Here is a 20,845-nt window from a genome sequence, read left to right as displayed (position 1 = left end):
ACTGCTCCCTTGGCTGTGCCTGGGGTCTGGGCAGGGCTCCTTGGCCTCGCCCCCTTTCCTCAGCACCTCTCTCCCTCCACCCACTGCAGTTTCTGATTCCCAGCCCAGCAGGTGCAGCCAGCCAGGTCCAAGGCTGGGCCCTGAGCGTGACATCTGATGACCACGTCTAGGTTGTGATGACAGTCCTGGACCGTACCACCTGCACCCACAGTGGCACAAGGCCACCCACAGGGTGCCAGGCGCAGGAGCCCAGCCTGCTCGGGGACCAGTGCCGCTTTGTTCTCTGCTTTCTGCTCCCCTCATTCAGCTCCCCCCCGCCCCCGCCCCCCACTTAGTTGTGCCAGAGCTCCCCTGGGCACCCAGCTTCTGGCACCCTGTGGGCACCCCAGGAAGGAGGGGCAGCCCAGCCATCCCAGCAGGAAGCCTCCTCCTTGGGACCCCCACCCCCTCACCTCCTCTCCCCCACCGAGCGATTTGGAGGCGACCCGGGGGGGGGCAGTTCCCTTGGGGAGGCGGGGCATAAGAAGCTGGGAAGACCTGGGGCAGGAGGGCGAGCTGCCTGAGGAGGGTGCCTGGAAAGAGCCAATACTCCCTGCGCACCCCGCTGGAATCCCAGTTCCCTGGGGCGCTCCCCCCAGCCCGGATGGCCCCTGCGAGGGCGCGGGGGCGACCAGCCAGCCCTGCCCCCTTGCGGGGCGGAGACAGTGGCTGGGGCCGCCTCCTCTCCCCTCCAGCGCCCCCCACGGCTGGGCGCGCCAGTCGCCGCCGGCTCAGGGGAGGCGCGGAGCCCGGGAGGGTGCTGGCGCGGCTGGAGGTGCGCGGAGCGGGGTGCGCGGGGAGCGCGAGCGAGGAGAGAGCGCTCCGGACAGCCAGGCGTGCGCTCCGCTCGGCGCCACAGGCTCGCCCCGCGCAGCCCGAGCCCCAGCCAGCCAGGCGCTCTCCGTTGGAGCCGGCGCTGCCGCCCCGGGGGCCCGAGGAACCGTGGGGTCTGGTATTCGGAGGAAGCCGGGAAAGCGCGCAGCCCCCCGTGAGTGCAAGCCCCGAGCGCTCTAGGCTGGCACGGACCGGGTCGGCGCTTCCCGGCTGGACGGCGCGCCCCCTCTGCCTTTCACGCCCACCCCTCGGGGGCTCCCTCTACTCTGTCCCTGCCAGAGACGCGCCCACTCTCGCCCCGGCTTCCAGCCGCGGACCCCGGGGAGCGCGGCACCCCGCCCCGCGCGCGGGACATGGACCTCAACAGCTCGGCGCCCGGCCCCCGGGTCTCCCAGGCTGGCGACCCCTTCTTGCTACCGCCATCGGGGCTGGAGGCGGCGCTCCTGGCCCTGGACTTCGGCAACGGCTCTGGCAACCTGTCAGAGCCCGTCCCAGCGGTGCCCAGCAGCGACCTGGACGTGAACACGGACATTTACTCCAAGGTGCTGGTGACCATCGTGTACCTGGCGCTCTTTGTGGTGGGCACGGTGGGCAACTCTGTGACGGCGTTCACGCTGGCGCGCAAGAAGTCCCTGCAGAACCTGCAGAGCACCGTGCACTACCACCTGGGCAGCCTGGCGCTGTCTGACCTGCTCATCCTCCTGCTGGCCATGCCCGTGGAGCTGTACAACTTCATCTGGGTGCACCACCCCTGGGCCTTCGGCGATGCCGTGTGCCGCGGCTACTACTTCCTGCGCGACGCCTGCACCTATGCCACGGCCCTCAACGTGGCCAGCCTGAGTGTGGAACGCTACCTGGCCATCTGCCACCCCTTCAAGGCCAAGACCCTCATGTCCCGCAGCCGCACCAAGAAGTTCATCAGCGCTATCTGGCTGGCCTCTGGCCTGCTGGCCGTGCCCATGCTCTTCACCATGGGCCAGCAGAACCGCAGCGCCGACGGCCAGCACCCCGGTGGCCTGGTGTGCACGCCCACGGTGGGCACCGCCAAGGTCAAGGTCGTCATCCAGGTGAGCAGCCTCTTCAGGGGAGCAGGAGTCGGAGGGCACCAGGCCAGGGTCTCCCCTGGGGGCAAGGGTCCAAGGCACACCCTCAGGGAAGCCTCAGTGCGTCTCTTTCCCTCACCCCAACAGTAGTTTCTGGTCTGTGAACCCTCTGGGTACAGGAAGTGGGAGAAATGTCCCAAAGGAAATTTACTCCTGGGAAGCTGGGAAGGGGTGGGGGGGTGGGGCAGGAGGGGTGGGGCTTGAGAGCAGCCTGACCCCCACTTCTTCCCACCTTTCGCTCCAGGGCTGCCAGGTCTCAGCCCCCCTTATCTCATCCCCTCCTTCCATCAAAGGGGGCTGGAACCCTAGATCAGTGACCTCTCTAGGGGAGGGGCGTCCGTGGATGGGCCTCAGCTGTCTCCAGATTCCCTGAGATGTAAGGTAAACTTGTGTGTGCTGGTGCCGGCCTCTTTCTGGGGAGAGTCCCTTCCATCAGTTTCTCAAAAGGCCCTGTGGTCCGTCTCCTCTGCAGCAGAACCGCCCCCGCCCGGACTGCTCCCCCTGTGCCTCCTGGCCTGATGCTGTCTTGGGCCAGTTCCTTAATTTAGCCTCAGTTTTCCCATCTGTGAAATGGGGCAATCACAGCCCCCACCTCGGAAGGCAGAAATTCAAGGGAGAAGGTGTGGGAAGTGCTTGTTTGGCTCCTGGCGTGTAGAAGCTCTCGGAAGCACTCTTACTGGTGGTGGTGGTGTCGACGCTGTTTCTACTGGAAAATCCTAAGGTACTGGGCGTGGTGGCAGGCGGGGGGCCCATGTAAGGTGGATAACACTGGAGCCGGGTGACCAGTGGTCCTCTGAGGGTCTGGGCGAAGTGTGTGGGAACCCAGGGGGCAGCCGTCCCCGGGGAATTGGCTTGGACGAGGCGGCCTGGCCAGGAAGGGGGATTCCGGCCCTGGGGAGAGGCTTCTCAGGCAGGGACATTCCAGGCAGGGCCCTGAAGTGGGAGGAGGGCGTCCATGGGAGCAAGTCCTGGCAGAGACACCGCTTCCAGCGGCATCGTGGCCTGAGAATGTGGGTAGCCATGAAGGGGCGGGGGTGTCCTCCATCTCAGGGTGGGATGGGAAAGGAGGATCTGGGCTGAGTGGGGGTCGGGGGGGCTCTGGGCTGTCCCGTCTGGCTGTCGTTTCACGCCCGAGCCATCCGCAGCTTCCCAGCGGAATTGATGCCGTTGCCTCTGAGTGTGGCGGGTGTGCCAGGGTAGGGGAGCTGGCGTGCTGGGGGGCAGGAGGTGTCGTCTGCATGTCCGTCCCCGGGCTGCGGCTGACCCTCCACAGGCCACCACCGAGGTGGACCCAGCGGGCAGAATTAAGCTTCAGGCCCCCCCTCGCCTGTGCTGAAAACGCGTGGCTCCGGGTGTCCGTGCGTGGCGTGGCCCCGGCAGCCGCGTGTGGCGGGGAGATGAGTCAGAGGCGGCTGCCTCTCCTGTGCCGGAAACAGTGGCAAGCAGGGCGTATGCAGTGAACAGAGTGGGAATGACCTTCCGGCTTCCTGTGAGGTCTCGATGGGCTGTGCCCAGGGTTGGGGGGTCGGGGGACAGCAGCCATGACACCTGCCTATGAAGGTTGGACGTGTCAGGCTCAGGTCAGCGGCTCGGGGTCAGCAGTGCCCACTGCCCGCCAAGGGGATGCTCCCCTCAGACCCCTGCCCGCTCTGGCCCCTGGGGCTCAGCCAGGAGCAGCCGGGGTTTGGATTATCCGGAAAAAACAACAACAGCAGAGGGAGCACGGCCTCCCCCTTAAAGCATCCTCACTCCCTCTTGGTCGTGGAACCAGACACCTCAGTGACATGGCATCGCCTCCCGGAGGGCCACTCCCAGGAATCCTTTCGGTCGGAGGCTGTGGTGCTGATGTGGCCCGGGGCCTGTCCTGCTCATTCGTCCGCTAGGCAGGTGTCTGTTGAGCACGTGCTGCGGAAGGACCCGCTCTTACGCCCGCAGCTGTGGCGCTGCCGAGAGTTTACTCAATACTCGCTGGCTTCCTGGCGCCCTCGGAGATCAGAGTTTCCATTTTTTTTTAAAGGCCTTGGCCATGCGCTTGGGAGAGACCGACGGGCCGGTTGTAAAAGGTGCCCTTCCCTCTGACGCTGACCGCTCCCGCGTGGCTTCTTGGGCTTCTGCATGCGGGCTGCTTCCTGTGCCTGAGAGAACATTCCTCACGGGGGAGCTCGGCCCTGGCCTTGCTCCCCACCGCGTCCCTTCTGCACCGCCATCCGCCATCCCAGTAGAGGTTTCCCCAGGGGATTTTACGTTCCCCGACACGGGCTTCTGGGCCACCTGGCAGCTCTGGGCCAACGTCCACAGTTTTTAAACCGTGACACCTGTCCAAAGAGGGGCTGGGTGCCTGCCTCCGTGTGTCTGCCTCTCATGGACCACATTTGGACGTTGGCCAATCAAAATGACCCTTCTTTCCAAAACGGGGGCCCCTCCCAGCCCAAGTGTCTCCCACAAGGCCTGCCAGCCCTCCACACCTGTGAGATTCCATCCTGGACACTTGCAAACAGAATTCGTGTTTAGAAACAAGGTGGTTTAGTGATTAGATTTCTGAGCCACTTGGAATTGTCATTGCTGGACGCAGCTGGGCATTTTCTGGGCGTGTAGCCAGGGGCTGGGGGTGGACGGGGCGAGAGGAGCTTACAGTGAGGTCAGGGCCTCGCAGACCAGCAAAGGCCCCAGACCCTGGGCCCCAGGTCAACGGGGGGAGTCTGGGAGGAGAGGCGCAGGGCCTGCCGCGTTGCCCTAGGACGGTCCGGCCCCTCCCTGGACCCCAGAGGGAACTGGATTCAATCCTCCTAAACAGACTGCTGGCCCCAGGGCAGCCTTCGGGAGTGGAAGACAGCACGTGCCAGGGGTGGTGGGGTCTCCCTGTGCTGCCCCCGCTCACTCAGGCATCTCCCAGGGCAGGCAGCCGTCCCCACACAGGTGGGCTGGCCCTGGTCGTGTCTGGTCCACTGCGTTTCAGGCCTGGCCTCGTGCTCTGACCTCAGCGTGATGAGGTGCTGCCATCACAGGCTCTGTGTCGCAGCTGTGGGTCTGGTGGGGCCCGTGTCCATCCGCCCTGTGAGCGTGTACTGGGCACTGACCGGGCAGGTGGCCGGGAGGGCAGAGAGCCGAGGAGGCCTTAGCGGCAGAGACCTGGGGGCTGAGCGTGTGCTTGACTGTGGTCACTCACGCCCTCCTGTCCCCGTCACTGGCTGTCTCCAGGGCTCAGTTACTAGAAGGGGATCCTTTCCCTCCAAAGTACAGAGTCATCTGTGCCTCTCGGGGGGCAGGATCTGGGGGGCCACACCTGCAGTGGGTGGGCAAGGGAGCTCAGGGTCCAGACCTCGGGCTACAGCCAGAGACGCCCCAGGAGTAAGGTCACCTCCAGCCCTCGATGCTGATGGGCACCTGCAGGCAGAGCGCCCAGCGCCCCGTCCAGGACTCATGTTTGATACTGCCCGGTGGAGATCAGCGCCCCTGGTGGTTAGCGCCCCGTGATGGTGAGTGCACAGTGGAGATCAGCGCCCCTGGTGGCTAGTACCCAGTGGTGGTTAGTGGCCAGTGGTGGTGAGTGCCCAGTGGTGGTGAGTGCCCCGTGGTGGTGAGTGCCCAGTGGTGGCCTTGTGCAGTCACTAGCAAGCGTCCCTGGGGCAGCGTTTTCCCCCCGCTGCGTAAATCCAGTCCTCATGACGCTCAGCCGGGGGGTAGATGTCCTCCCCCTGGGAGCACAGTGCCCTGCCAGGGCGGACTGACACAGCACCTCTAGGAGGCTCCCAGGTCAGAGCAGCCCCTTTGCAGTGGCCGTGCCCCGGGAAGGGTGAATTAGTGACCACAGGGCATCTGCACCCTCGTTAGAGAGGCCCCCACCCCCACCCAGCGAGGCCGCCCTAAGGCAGCCTCTCCTGGCATCGCAGGCAGGAGCCCGTCAGGCCTGCGTCGGCGCGCCTGAGGGCTCTTGGTCATCGCTTCGTTATTGCCGTTTTCCAGGCCCCGCGGCCCTGGCAGCAGCTGCACAGCTGGGGGCCACCCCGGGAGCGCCCGGCCTCATCATCTGCCTTCACATTCAGTGCCGCCGGCAACAGTGCTTCTCGCTGGGCTTGGGCCCGGCTGCAGAAGGGGGGCTGGCCCTGGGCGGGGCTCGTGCAGGGGGAGCTCGTGTCCGTGGGCACATCGACCCCGGTGGTGCCCTGAGCACCAAGGCCGTTAAAGTCTGACGTGATTCCGCGGAGGCAGAGGCAGCCGAGACCCGTCTCCACAAAGTGGAAGAAAATTGGTTCCAATAAAATCAGGGCATCGATCATTTTCTCTGTTTCTGTCCTGTGCCACCAACTGCGCCCGGTGACCTCCTCCCCCATCCAGCCACCTGTTCGTGCCCCGTTCATTGATCCTCCGTTGCTTCCCCTGTAGCCGACTCGACCTCAGTGACGCTGACACTCAGGGCTGAAGCTTGGCGAGTCACAGGGCCCCCCGAGAGTAACGTTATGTTGGGGAAACGGGCAGACGCCAGAGTGAGCGCCCCCAAGACTGGGGCCATCGTGGGCCTCCTGCTGTATGTGCACTGAGGACACAGCACCCCTGCCCAGAAAGCGGACCCTCCACGCACCCCTTTGTCCCCGAAATTGAGGGATGTTCTAAAAGCAGCTGCCCTGTGCTCACAATGGCCCAGGTCATGAAAGTCCAAGACAGGCCGAGGGGCTGTTCTGTATTAAAGGGGGTTAAAGACACAGCCCCTGAGCGCAAGGCATGGCTTCCCATCAGACCCTGGTCCAGAAAGGATGTTGTTGAGACAGTGGCTGAATGAGGTCCGTGGTTCGCTCGTGGTGTTGTACTGATGTGCAGCGGGACTTCTCGATTTGGCAATCCTGCTGTGCTTCTGCACGAGGACAGAGTCTGTCCTGAGGCTCCGCGGGCAGTGAGTAGGGCAGGGACCCCCGTGAGCAGCCGTCCCCGGGGACGCCCTCAAGCTTAGGGCCGGCAGCCCGTCCCCCGCGTCTGGGGTCTCAGCTGCAGGAGGACCGGGACTCTGGCCGTGAGCTTTGGTGCCAGCACAGGACGCTCTCCTACGGGCACCAGCAGGGCAGTGAGGCCGGGCCGGGTGGTGCTGGAGCCCTCCGTCCCCTCCAGCAGGGAGAGCCAAACTTCCCGTCGGGTTATCGAGTGTCTGTGTTTCGAGGGGAGAGGAATCGCAAGCCTTTTGCTCTTTTTTTCTGTTATAGTGAAATATACATAACATAAAGTTTTACCGCCCATCTCCAGAACTCTCCCATTGCTCCCCAGGGAGACTGTGTCCCCACTGGACACCAGCTGCCCCTCCCCTCCCAGCCCGGACTGTCCGTCTAGGGTTTGGCTGCTCCAGGCCCTCGTCAGAAGGGATTTCAAGCCTTTCTTTGGTCTCTAAGATGCAGTGGTCAGGAGTGCGTGCACCGTGCCGGGGGAACGGAAGCCAGCCTCAAAAGGCCCCCGACTGTACGACTCCAATCACGTGACCTGGGCACAGGCTGGGGGGGGTGGGGGGTGGGGTCGGCAGTGGGTGGTAAATGTTGTGCGTCTTGCCCGTGCTGCCGGCGCACGTATCAAAACTCATGGAACTTAGATAGAGGGGTGGTTTCGGTGAATGTACACCGTGTCTCCATGAGTGAGTCGGAGATGAAAGATCAGAGTCCAAGGCCTCGTCCTGCGAAGGCTGTTTGGGTGCCGGGTCCTCCCCCGGGGGTGGGGTGCCTTTGGGCAGGAAAGAACCAAAGGGTCCTAGGAACGTTCCTGGGGAGGTCGAAGGCCCCAGGCAGCCGCTCGCCCCACGCCCGCTCCATCACCGCCAGGAAGCGGGCAGGTGCTCGGCACCTGGGGGTGGGGGGGAGTGGTGGTGCCAAGCTGTGGCGGCTGCCTGGTCCCCAAGACCCCTGCTCCGACCCGGCAACGCCCTGGCATCGGACCTGGCCCCTGCTGTCCCCGGTGAAAGCCTGGCCCCGAGAGGAAGGGGAAACTGAGGCCCAGAGAGGGTGGGGGCATCCAAGCCAGGCCCAGCACCGGCCCCGTCCTGCTGTTCCCGCAAGGGGCCCAGGTGGAGCCACCCACCTGCTGCAATCCCTGCCCCCTTTGGGGACTTCACACATGTGCACCTGTGGGGGCACCTTCGTCCCCCGGGGCTGGTGCAGGAGGGGGAGGGGGGCCAGGGAGCTGGATGGAGCCAGGCCAGTGCGCCCAAGCCACTCGGAAAGGGGCCCTTTGGGTTTTCTCGCCTGTGGCAGCCCAGGACCCGAGGTCAAATCCCAGCTTCTCCACGGGCCAGCTGCAGGGCCTGGGCAAGCGGTGTGACCTCCTGTGGCTCACCTTGCTCACCTGCCAGCTGGTCCAGGAGCTGAGGAAGGGCTCAGGGGCCCACACACAACAAAACGCAGCGTCAGGAGAGACGGGCCCTCTGATTCGTCGTTTTACGATAATAAGAGCCGTCTCCTCCCTAGAAAGCTCTGCCTGCCGGAGCTGATCCTGTGGTCCGTGCTCAGTCCCGCTCTGGGGGTCTGCGTGCACGCGTCAGGTCCTGCAGGAAACCCCTGGGCCTGGCATTGTTCCCATACCTGTAGAGTCAGGGCCACCCTCAGCATCCGTCCAGCTCCTCTGAGAAGCATTCGCTGCCTGAGGGCCTGAGCCAGGTCTCTGCAGCCCCGTGTGCATGAAGAATCCCCTTCTGTCACCTGTGATGACACCCGCCTCCCTCACCGCCTTCCACTCCTACTCGACGAGCATCGTGTGTGGGGCACCACGGGTCCCGCAGGGAGCAAAACTGGCAAAGATTTCCGCCCCATGAAGTCCGCATCCCGGCGGAGAAGACAGACAATTAGCAAAATAAATAAGTACAACCTACAAATGGTAGATAGCAAGGAGGGCAGCAGAGAAAAGGTGAACAGGAGGGGCCTCACAGAGGCAGGTAAGGGCAGGTGTGACAGCATCTGGGGAAGAAGGTTCCAGGAGAGGGAGGAGCAGGTACAGGACCGTGGCCGCCGGCACGTGGCTGCGGTGACGTGGCCAAGCAGGTGCGCCCAGGGCAGGACAAGACGGAACAGGTGATCATGTAGAGCACGCAGTGTCCCTTATCCGGGAAAAATGGGCCCCACGGGAGACTCTGAGCAAGGAGCCATGTGACATACATTTCAGGGGACCATTCTGTCTGCCTTGTTGAGAACTCAGTGGGGGTCAGGGAGGACGGTTAGGAAGCGGCTGCGGAGTTCTGAGTGTGTGATCACCCAGACCAGGCTGGTTGCGGAAAAGGTGGAAAAATGATAAGATACCAGATCCAGGTTTTTCTGTTTTCTTAGGTTTAAGTTTACATCCAGTAAAAATCATTTTCCTTTTGTTTACATCTATGCGTTTTGACAAATACATAGAGCCCTGTAACCCCCACCTCCAAAGATAGAGCCCGGTCCTGTCGCCCATGGAGTCTCTGCACGCCCCCATCCCCTCACCCACCCTGCCCCACCCCTCCGACGGCCTTGGGCCTGACTCCGACGCCAGGTACATGGAATCTCTGAGTCTGGCTTCCTTCGATTATGTAATGCCTTAAGATTCACCCATGTTGTCACCTGTGTCAATAGCCTGTTCCTTTTGTGCGTAGAGTAGGATTCCATTGTACAGATGTTCCACCATTTGTTCACCCATTCACTGGTCGAAGGGCATTTGGGTCGTTTCCAGTTTTGAGCAATTATGAATAAAGCTGCTGTAAATATTCATGTACAGGACAGTGTGTGAACATATGCTTTCATTTCTCTCGAGTTAACACTTAGGAGTCAGATTTCTGGCTCATACAGGAAGTGTATCTAACTTTACAGGAAATTGCCAGAGCTTTCCAAAAGTGGATTTGCCATCTTGAATGTCCACCAGCAATGTGGAAAGACAGTTCTCTGCATCCCGGCCAGCACCTGGTATGGTCAGTGTCTGGTTTGGTTTTTTTGTTTTCATTTATCCATTCCAGTAGGAGTGTAGTGGTATCTTGTTGAGGTTTTAATGTGCATTTCCTTAATGACTCATGACATTAAACATCTTTTCAGGTGCTTACTTGAAATCTGTATATCTCCTTTGGCAAAGTGTCTGTTCCCGTAGTTTGCCTATCTTTAAAATTGGGTTGTTTTCTTATTGTTGACTTTTGAGAGTTTTAAAAATATATTCTGCATCTAAGTCCTTTGCCAGATACGTGATTTGCAAATATTTTCTCCCCTTCTGTGGTTTATCTTTGTATTTGCTAACATTGCATGTCACAGAGCAAAAAGTAGGAATTTTGACAAAACCCAACTTATCAAAAAATTTAATGGATCATGCTTTTGGTATTGTACCTAATCCAAGGTCACTAAGTTTTTTTCTCTCTTCTCTTCTGGAATCTTTATAGTTCTATGTTTTATACTTAAGTTTATGATCCATTCTGAGTTAATTTTTCTATAGGGTGTGAGATGTAGGTACTTTTTTTGTATATACATATCCATGACCAATACCGCTTGTGAAAAGATGATCTTTTCTCCTTTGGAGTTTTTTTGCACCTTAATTAAAAAATCACCTGACCTCACGTGTGGGGTTCTATCCAGACTGTCATCTGTTCCTTTAATCTATGTGTCTGTACTGTCCCCAGCCCCACAGTCTTGACCACTGTAGCTTTATAGGAAGTCTTTCAAGTAGCATGAGTCCTCCAACTTTGTTCTTTTCCAAAATTGTTTTGGCTACTCTAGTTCCTTTGCTCTCTACATAAATTTTAGAATCAGATTTTCAGTATCTACAAAAACGCCTGCAGGGATTTTGATTGGGAATGTGTTAATCTATAGATCAATGTGGGGAGACTTGGCATCCTAACATTGAGCCTTCCAATGCATGATTATACTACATCTCTCCATTTATTTAGGTCTTCTTTGATTTTTTCAACAGTAATAGTTTTCAGCACACAGATCCTACACATATTTTGTTACATTTATATCTAAATATTCATGTTTTGGGAATTATTATATATGTACTTAAAATTTTTTTCTATTTCCAATTTTTCATGGCCAGTATATATAAATGTGATTGATTTTTAGTTATTGATGTTGTATCTTACAACCATGATAGATACACTTATTAATTCTAGAAATTCCTTTGTAGGTTCCCTGGGATTTTCTATGTAGACAGTGATGGTGTCTGTGAATAGAGAAAGTTTTATTTCATCCCTTCCAAATCTTTAATTTCCTTTTCTTGCCTTACTGGCCTAGCTACAACTTCTAGTACGATATTTAATAGGGGTGGAAGAGAAAACTTCCTTGCCTTGTTACTGATCTTAGGGAGAAAGTCTTTAGTCTTTACAATTAAGTATGAGGGTTTTAGTTTAAGTTTTTAGTAGATGTTTTTTATCAGGTGAAGAAAGTTCCCTAAAGTTTCTATGCCTTGTTTGCTAAGAGTGTTTATCATGAATGGTTGTTGAATTTTGTCCAATGCTTTTTCTGCATCTATTGGTATGATCATGTGGTTTTTCTTCATTAGTCAGCTAATATGGTGAATGATATTAATTTTTTATTGTGGTAAAATATACATAACATAAAATTTACCATTTTAGCATTTTCAAATGCACAGTTCAGTGACATTAAGTACATTTACATTGTTGTGCAATCATCACCATTATCCATCTCCAGAATTTTCTTCATCTTCCCAAACAGAAACCCTTTAAACAACTGCTCCCCATTCACCCATCCTCCAGCCCCTGGAAACTGCCACTTTACTTTCTGTCTCGGTGAATTTGAGTATACTAGGTACCTCATTTTGGTGGAAAACATTGATTAATTTAATGTTGAACCAGTCTCACAGTCCTAGGACAAACTCCACTTGGTCATGTATTATCCTTTTTATATGTTGCAGGATTTGATTTCCTAATATTTTATTGAGAATTTTGGGTCTGTGTTCATGAGAGATATTGGTCTATAATTTTCTTTTCTTGTAATGTTTTTATCTGGTTTTGGTATCAAGATAATTCTGGCCTTAGGAAATGAGTTGGGAAGTGTTTGCACCTCTTCTGTTTTCTGAAAGAGAGTGAGTGGAATTGGTATTATTTCTTCTTTAAAGGTTTGGTAGACTACTCCAGTGAAACCATCTGGGCCTGAAGTTTTGTGGGACGGTTTCTAATTCAGTTCCTTTAATAGGGATATTCAGGTTATGCATTTATTCTTGAGTAAGTTTTGGCAACTTGTATCTTTCAAGGAATTGGTCCATTTTAACTAAGTTGGCATAGGGTTGTTTGTAGTATTCATTTATCATCCCTATAATGTCTGTGGGGTCTGTAGTGATATCTCCTTTTTCATTCCTAATATTGGAAATCTGTGTCTTCTCTCTTTTTTCTTTGGTCAGAGTATGGCTAGGAGTTTATCAATATTATTGTTCTTTGTAAAGAACAAGCTTTTGATTTCATTGATTTTTCAAATTGCCTTTCTGTTTTCAATTTCATTTCTGCTCCTATCTGCATTTCCTTTTTCTGCTTGCTTTGGGTTTAATTTGTTCTTATTTTCCTAGATTCCTTAAGGTGGAAGCTTAGATAATTAACTCAAGACCTGGGATTTCTTTCAGTTCTTTTATAATATAGACATGTAATGATAAAAACTTTCTCCTAAATACTGCTTTAGTAGCATCTCAAAATCCTTGAAATGCTGTGTTCTAATTCAGCTCAAAATATTTTCTTATTTCTCTTTAGAAAGAGCTTCCTTTTTAGAAGTGTGTTGTTTAACTTCCAAATGTTCGGCGATTTTCCAGATAACATTTTGTTATTGATTTCTCATTTAATTCCATATATTCAGAGAACATACTTGCATGATATCAGTTCTTTAACGGTGTTAATGTTTGTATTATGGTCCCAGATCATGGTCTGTGTTGGTGAGTGATACACGCACACTTGCAGAATATGTATTCTGCTATTGTTGGGTATATTATTCCATAAGGGTCAATGTGGTTGATAATGTTGTACTATTTAGTTCTAAAGTTTCCATCGGTTCTTTTTAACATGGTTTCTTTTTGTCTTTTTAGAACTTTTATCTTTTCAATCATTTCAGGAGAGTTGCCTTTACCTCAAGGAGCATGCTTACGATACCTTCTGTCAAGTCTTTGGCAATTCCATCATCTGAGCCTTCTCGAGGGTGGCATGTATGAATTGTCTTTTCCTTGAGAGTTAACCATATTTTTCTGGTTCTTTCAATGTCCAGTGATTTTGGATCACTTCCCAAACATTTTGAATACCGTTGTGGTATTTTGGGTTATGTTAAAATCCTCTGGAGAAGGTTGATGTTTCTTGTTGATTCTTTTCTTTGAGCCATCAGCCCAGCTAGAACTGAAGTTCTGTCTTACTCTCTGTTGGTGGTGGTTCCGACGTCAGTTCTGTTTTCAGGTCCTTGACTGTGCTATTCAGTTCTTCCCCATACGTGCACCATTCAGGGTGTAGTCTTGGATCTTGGAGGTGGTTTATATCACAGTTCAGATTTCGGAAGCTTTACTCTGGTTCTTTGGGTGTGTTCCATACATGTGCAGGTCAATGGTAACCCCAGGATTGGTGTCAGTTAATACACAGAATTAGGGGATCCCCTTTTCCAGCTCTCACCTGCTGAGATTCCCTCCCCACATGCTCCACTTTCTTAGTCCTCAGGCTGGGAAGCCAGAATATCCCGTTTAGGTCCTCTACTGACTTTTTGAGGTATACCTCTCTGAATCTGTTCTTGTAATGGCTGCTCTCGGGCTATCAACATGCACCCTTAAGTTATCAAAGTTTGATGAGCGCTCATATTGTACCCCTTCACACCTGACACTTCTCATGCTCACTCTTCACCTGGAGGTCTGTTTTCATGGACTTCTGTTTCTCTTATTAGTGGGTCACATTGTCCGATTTCTTTGCATACCTAGTAATTTTTTACTTACACTGGACATTGTAGATAACACATTGAAGACTCTGGATTCTGTTATCTTCCTTTGAAGAGTGTTGGCTCTTGCTTTAGCAGGCCGCTCATTTGCGGACTGATTATCGTGAACTTGTGGAGGCTCGGCTTACGCCTCATTAGTGCAGCTCTGTGGAAAGCCCAGCCCTCCTATCCTGGGAGGATTCAAGTCTGGGCTCAGTCTCCACTGGTGATATTGTCCTTTGCTTTTAGGCTTAGTTAGGGTGGGTCTAGACTTGGCCTTCCTCTAGGGCATGGTCCTTACTACTAAGGTGTGGACTTGCTGGCATCTCAGCAGCATACTCGGTGTGTTAGGGACGGCACTCCTCTCCCCTCCAGCTCTGCCAGAATGCCAGCCGCCCTCCCATAAGCCCTTCAAGGTTTCAGTCTGTGCACACACCCCAGCCAGCCCAGACCCATAGGAAAGCCCCCCACAGGCTTCCGAGGACCCTACCATGGGCATGCATGTCCCCCTCTTCAGTGCCTTAATCTGCAGATTGAAGCCCCTCCTGCAGCCCCAAGCTACGGTTTCCACCTCCTCAGCTGGAGTAGCCATGCTCCACCCAAACCCCAGCTCCTAAAGCCACAACCAGAAAAGTGTCCCCAGGAAGAGAACTGGGTGACAGTGGGGCCCATCTTGTGATTTCCCTGCTCTCAGGGGCCACAGTCGTGCACTGTGGCTTGTCCTGTGTCTGAAAACAATAGCCTGATAAATTGCGTACAATTGTATAGTTTATGACAGGAGAGCTTGTGCAGTACCCCACGTGGAAGTCATCTGTGGATTTTAAACACTGCCTACTTTCAAAAATATCTGAGGCAGCTTATGATAAAAGACCTGGTTCAAAGGAATTATTAAAACAACGTTGCAAAATAATACATAAAAAGAAACAGTCATCCTAGAAACATAAAGTTGAAGACAGCCACTGCATTTGAGTAAATCTTATACTGAGGCTTATGAAAAAGTGCAACATTATTTGGACTTAAACATTTTTAGCTCCTTGTCTGTTAAAAGGTGGATTTATTGTAAATTTCAATAACTCTCTCTGGACATATTTAAAGGTTAAGAGCATTCTTCAGTGAGTAATTCAAAAAGGATTCCTCTGTTTAAAAAAACACACCACTTCCAACCTCCTGAAGTTCAGAGAATCCTGGGGTTGTTTGGGAATCATCCCTGTTTAGGAATTATTAAGTTGCGACTGCTCACAGCAGGCCGTGGGATACTGTTGTCCAGAGCATAATTTCCCAGTTGTTTGGCAGGACCCCAAACCTCCAGCTCCCGAGGGTCAGGAGGGAGTGAAAGCACATCTGGGTCGTGTCACTTGGGAGCCCCGTCTGTTGAGCCATCCAGGACATGCTGGTCCGGAGCCAAAATCAAAGACTCACTCATTTGTGAACCGGTCCCTTTTGGGCTCTGTGCCCGACAGGATGTGCATGGTCAGAGCACCGTCCAGGGTCACTATTTATTGCCCGGGGATGGGGGAGAAGCAGTTACCTCTGTGCTGACCTGTCGCCCGGGCGCTCCTGATCTGGGCTCACCGGCCGCTCCCATTGCTGCCAGCCCCTCCTGGGGACCCTTCAGAAGAAGGTGCACCGGGTGGGGGCACGGATCTCTCCATCCCAGGGACCCTGCTGGACCCATAGTCCGGAGACCCCCCTCCGGACTGTCTTCAGTGTGGGGAGCCCCGTGACATCGCCCCTTTGTTCTCCCCACCCCAGGGATGGGCCTGGGGGAGGCAGGGCCAAGCTGTGGCAGAGCACCCTCCGGTGGTCCCCCAGTGGTCTGCCCGTCTCCCCGGGACAGCTGGTCAGGAGCGCAGGCACCAGCGTCCAGGGCAGGAGGCAGGACGGAGAACCCCGCGAGCAAGGGGTCAGGCAGCTGCGTCGTGGCAGGTCCTGTGCTGACGCCTGCGGCGATGCCCACGTGGCTTTCGCAGGAGGCAGGAGGGAGAGCGGCCGGCCCGAAGGCCCCTCTGTCCCCACAGGCTGGCACAACGCCTGGGCACACCAGATTCCGCCCAGCCCCAAGTCCCATTCTGCTGAGGTGGACCTGAGCCCCACCTGGGGACATCTGCTCTGCCCGGGGCTGCACGGGGTTTGAGGAGGAGGAGGCATGTGAGGGCAGTTGCCGCACGCAGGCCCGGGGCTTGGGGGGGCGCCGATCTCATGGGGCCCTGAGGACAGTGGGCTCTTTGCACGCTCAGAGGCCCAGAAGATGGGGAAAAACACCAGCCGGCCACGGCGAGCTGGCGAACAGACAGCGTATCCCAGCCAAGGGAAGCTTTTCTGGAACAGCAAGGCGCCTCTGAGGCCCCCACCCTGTCAAACTTGCCTGCAGACTCTCGAGGTGGATAATTGCAAGGCACTAAGACAGGGTTAACACCAGTTAAACTTCCTGCAATTCATTTTCCTGACAGCTTGTTTTAAGAGATGCCCGTCTCATGTATTAAAAATACCTACTTTTGTGTCGGATCTGGAGAGCAGCTAGAAGACGCTCAGAAAGCTTCCAGTTAAAGCCGCCAGGGGCAGATCTTCATGTTTTGAAAAAGCTCTAACCCCAAACACCTTTTGTGCTTCTGTCCCTCACGGGGACCATGGGAAACTCCTTGGTCTCAAGAGCTGATTGTCCTGGGGCCACAGCAGCAAAGGACAACAGACCAGGCCTCTCAGAACAATAGAAATCTAATCTGGAGGCCAGATTCCAAAATCAGGGTGTGGGCAGGGCCAGGCTCCCTCTGGGGGCTCCAGGGGAGGGTCCTCCCTGCCTCTTCCAGCTTCTGGTGGCCCAGGCGTCCCTGGGCTTGTGACTGCGTCCCTCCCGTTTCTGCCTCCGTCTTCACGTGGCTTCTCCCCGGTGTCTGTGTCTCTCCTCTCTGGCTCCTCCTGAGGACACTTGTCACTGGATTTAGGGCCCCCCCACTCCAGGATGACCTCATCTTGAGATCCTTAATTGCCTCCACAGAGACCCTTTTTCCAAACAAGGTCACGTTCACAGGTTCTGGGGGTATCTTTTAGGACTGGACGTATCTTTTGGGGGCCACCAGTAACCCCACTAGAGCACACTCCAAGGGCAGGGACAGAATGCGGGGCAGGGACAGCTCTCGCGGACAGAGGGCTGGCCCCTGTGGGCTGCCTGCCCGGGCCATCTCAGCCCCAGGCCCGCGTGGGGCCCCTTGGTAAATGCAGGAGCGGGAGGGGGCTGCACGCAGACCTCACAGGCCTCCACTGAGCGTGCCCAGGACAGTCCCAGGACAGCCAAGACGGGGCCTTGGATGTCTCCAGCAGAGGAGATGCCTTCTGGCCTCCCTGTGAGGACACAGCCCTGGTAGGGGTGGGGGCTGGGGGAGGAAGAGGGATGCAGGTCAGGCAGGCCAAGAATCACCTTTCATACATACTCTCCTTTGACCCCCGTGGTGACCCTGTGAGGCTGGGACTATGAACCCATCTTACCACCCAGACGAAGAGGTGCCGCAGGCAGCATGCCAGCAGTGTCCTCCTGTCGCCTCTCCCAGGCCCCTCCACCTCCTCTGTCCCGCCAGGGCCTGGACACACAGAGCCCAGCAGTCCGGATCGCTGGCCCGGCCCCAGCCAGGCAAGGCCCGTGGGCGGCGCAGGGGGAGAAGGGGGAGACGGCAGGTGAGCTTGGGGCCTGTGTTGCCCCGTCTCCTCCCTGCTGTGCAGTGGGCGCCGTCTCCCACCACGGCCGTGGGTTCCGTCACTGGCCCTTGGGCCTGGGGTGGAAAGGGCTTCCCAGGCGAGCCTCAGGATCCTGCACCAGGCCTGGCCAGTCGTCCTACCTGCCCACCCTTGTCAGGCAGACCCACCTGTTCACACCTTGTCAGGAGTCCCACCTGTTCACACCTTGTCAGGAGTCCCACCTGTTCACACCTTGTCAGGTAGACCCACCTGTTTACTCTTTGTCAGGCAGACCCACCTGTTCACACCTTGTCAGGCAGACCCACCTGTTCACACCTTGTCAGGCAGACCCACCTGTTCACACCTTGTCAGGCAGACCCACCCGTTCACACCTTGTCAGGTAGACCCACCTGTTCACTCTTTGTCAGGCAGACCCACCTGTTCACACCTTGTCAGGCAGACCCACCTGTTCACACCTTGTCAGGAGTCCCACCTGTTCACACCTTGTCAGGCAGACCCACCTGTTCACACCTTGTCAGGAGTCCCACCTGTTCACACCTTGTCAGGTAGACCCACCTGTTCACACCTTGTCAGGCAGACCCACCTGTTCACACCTTGTCAGGAGTCCCACCTGTTCACACCTTGTCAGGCAGACCCACCTGTTCACACCTTGTCAGCTACCCCTTGGCTGCAGCTGTTCACGTTGCCTCCCGGAGTGTGCTGGCTGCTCCCTGCCGGGTCCTGTCCGACACTGTGATGAGCCACACTTGAGCTCAGGTGGACTTGATGACCACACGCGAGCCTGCTGTGGTGGGACAGGTGCCTGTGACAGCGGAGGGGATCAAATGGGGAGAACCAGCCACGGCAAGAAGGGTGTGGTGAGGTCTGGGGCTCCAGGGGCCATCCTTTCTGCTCCGAGCTTGAAACCTTTAGCGACCCTGTGAGGTCTCTGAGCCTGGGTCAGGGTCTGCGAAGGCATCTCTGAGCAGCCATGTGAAGACCCAGGGGACGTGTGTGCAGAACAGGCCTGGGCTTCCACCTGGGCCCCAGCACGTGAGATGGCTCTGCTGTTTGGGGCAGCCTGGGCACAGGCATGGACACTGGGACCCCGTCAGGAGACTGCACTGGCCCAAGGGTGAGCTGGAAAGGGGGCGGCGGCAGTGAGGCCAGGCTGCGGGCAGTTCCCTGGCGCCCTCCAGCCCAGCACATGGGCACCCTCCCAACCCACTGGGCTCCCTGGCCTGGGCACAGGGGGCCCCTGGTGGCTCTGCCTCAAGCCCCCAGATCCCTGCTCCATCCCCTGGGGCCCCGGTGGTTCTCAAAAGAGCCAAAAGCTCCCCTCCCTGTCCTGCCCCTGACAAGGATTGAAAGGAGCTGCCAGACAGCGACCCAGGGGCTGGGGTCAATGGCAGCCCCGCGGCAGCCTGATGGGGAGCGTCTGGTTGACATTTATAGCATTTAGAGCTAATTCCAGCCCTTTCTGGGGGACCTCCTGCTGAGTTTTAACGGACTCCTTCCCTGACCTTTTTAACTAGCTCGAAAAAGAGATGGGACACCCCTGGGTTGACTCCCCACCACTCTCCCAGTGGGGAGAGGTGCAGGAACTACAGTCGGAACCCAAGTACCAACGTGCCAGAACTCAGGCAGAAACGGATCTCCAGGGAGGCTCTGGTCTCCAGGAGCCGACAGCTCAGGCCACAGCTGCCTGGGAACTTCCACTTCTATTGCCAATAAATTAAATTTGTTTTTGTTTCTCCTGCCCTGGAGAAACGACTGCTGTCAGAGCGTGGAGCCCAGGAGGGAGGACTCTTGATGAAGGACCCCCACCCCAGAGGGGCTGGGGCTGCACAGGCCCCTTATGACCCCTTTCTCTGCACTCTGTGCCCCCCCCGGGAGATGGAGCCGGCATCCCTGGCCACCCGCATGCGGGTCCCAGGAGACTCTGACTCTTCCATGCAGTGTGGCCCCTGGAACACGGAAACACTTCACAAATGTCAGGGGCTTTGTCACTTTACAGACTTGGGGGTCAAGTAGTTCCATCTCCACAAATAACGGGAGCACCCACGGTGCCAAGCCGGGATGTCTGCTTGTCCCTTGCTACCAAAGGAGGTGACAGATGCTGAACGATGCTTGTGACCCTCGTGCATCTCTGCCAGCGTTGGGTGTCACACCGTCACCTTTGGGGTTGCTTTGGAAACCAGATGCCGTGCGTGCATCCGACCCTCTGAGTCCAGTCGGGAAACTGGCTCCATTAACGGGGCTGGAGGTTCGGGCGCTGGTATTTGTCAGGCGTGCCTGGCAGGATGGAGAGGGTTTTGGTGTCACCTGTGTTCATTGGTCCCAAAGGCTCCAGTGCTCCTGGAGTTGCCGGAGAGACCATCTAGTGCATTGGGAGGCGTTACCTCGTGAAGCCAGGTCAGGTCATATCGAGCCCCCCATGGGAGCTCGTGCAGGCCCCCTCGGCCCAGGGTCAGACGTGGGGCCTCCGTGCACACATGGCCCCACAGACTTGTCACCGTGGGCTCCCTCTCTCTGCAGCTACCTCTGCCCTCTGCCCTCCCAGCACGGCTCCTGAACCCATGGGCACAGTCCCTGAATCTCCACATGTCAGGGAGCAGCAAGGGCTGGGAAGGCGTGGGGATCACAGGGAGGTCCCAGCCCGGAGTTTTCCATGAACAGGTGGGTCCAGGTGCCGGAGCGCGGCAAGGCATGAGCAGCTTGCCTCTGCCCCTGAAAATAAGCAAAGCTGTCACCGCCTAGAACCGTGGCTTCCTTCCCTGTGACAGGGCCCATCAAGCAGGCAGGTCTGGAGCCAACTTCTGCTCTCCACAAAGCTGCTGGCATTCAGCAGAAGTGGCTCTGGGTGTCCCTGCGGATGGCCGCTGGGCAGTGGCTCTGAGCCCCTGGCTGGCAACAAAGCGACTACAGTAGGCAGCACAGACGGGACAGCTGGACGTGGATTTCCGCAAGGACGTGTGTCCAGGGTGGCTGGAGGAAGCCCCTCCGGCCGGAAGAGATGGACCCTGGGCCAGTCGTAATCTCCAGCTGAAAGCTTTTACGGCAGATGGCCCCTGGACCCCGGGAATCCAGGCAAACAGCCAGGGCGGGCCTCGGTCTGCAGGAGCTTCCTGGGGGCCAGCAGGGACCTGAGGCACTGCCCAGGGCGGGGGGCGTGGCTGCCCAAGAAGCTGCCCCGAGTTTCTTCTCAGTGCCCCCGGTCCTTCCCGGGAGACTGAGGGGAGATGTTGTCTCAGACTGGCCAGTCTGGTTCCTGGGCAAGGGCCGGCAAAGCGGGCCGGGGGACAGAGCATCTGTATCCTGTGCCCTGGGCCCCCCAGTGCT

The 20,845-nt window shown here is 56.4% G+C and overlaps 1 protein-coding gene across 1 annotated transcript in view; it reads left to right on the top strand.

The window, feature by feature from the left end:
- Positions 1-1,226: 1,226 nt before the first annotated feature.
- NTSR1 (neurotensin receptor 1) overlaps positions 1,227-20,845 on the top strand; it is a 46,911-nt gene continuing 27,292 nt past the window's right edge. The window contains exon 1 of the mRNA XM_068524936.1: positions 1,227-1,940. Within this exon, the coding sequence (XP_068381037.1) occupies positions 1,227-1,940 (714 nt within the window). The remainder of the gene's footprint in view (positions 1,941-20,845) is intronic.

This window comes from Eschrichtius robustus, chromosome 16, assembly GCF_028021215.1.
Source record: "Eschrichtius robustus isolate mEscRob2 chromosome 16, mEscRob2.pri, whole genome shotgun sequence".
Classification (NCBI taxonomy): Eukaryota; Metazoa; Chordata; class Mammalia; order Artiodactyla; family Eschrichtiidae; genus Eschrichtius; species Eschrichtius robustus.
Note: the sequence above shows the minus strand (reverse complement) of the source record. Positions and strands in the feature narration are given on the sequence as shown.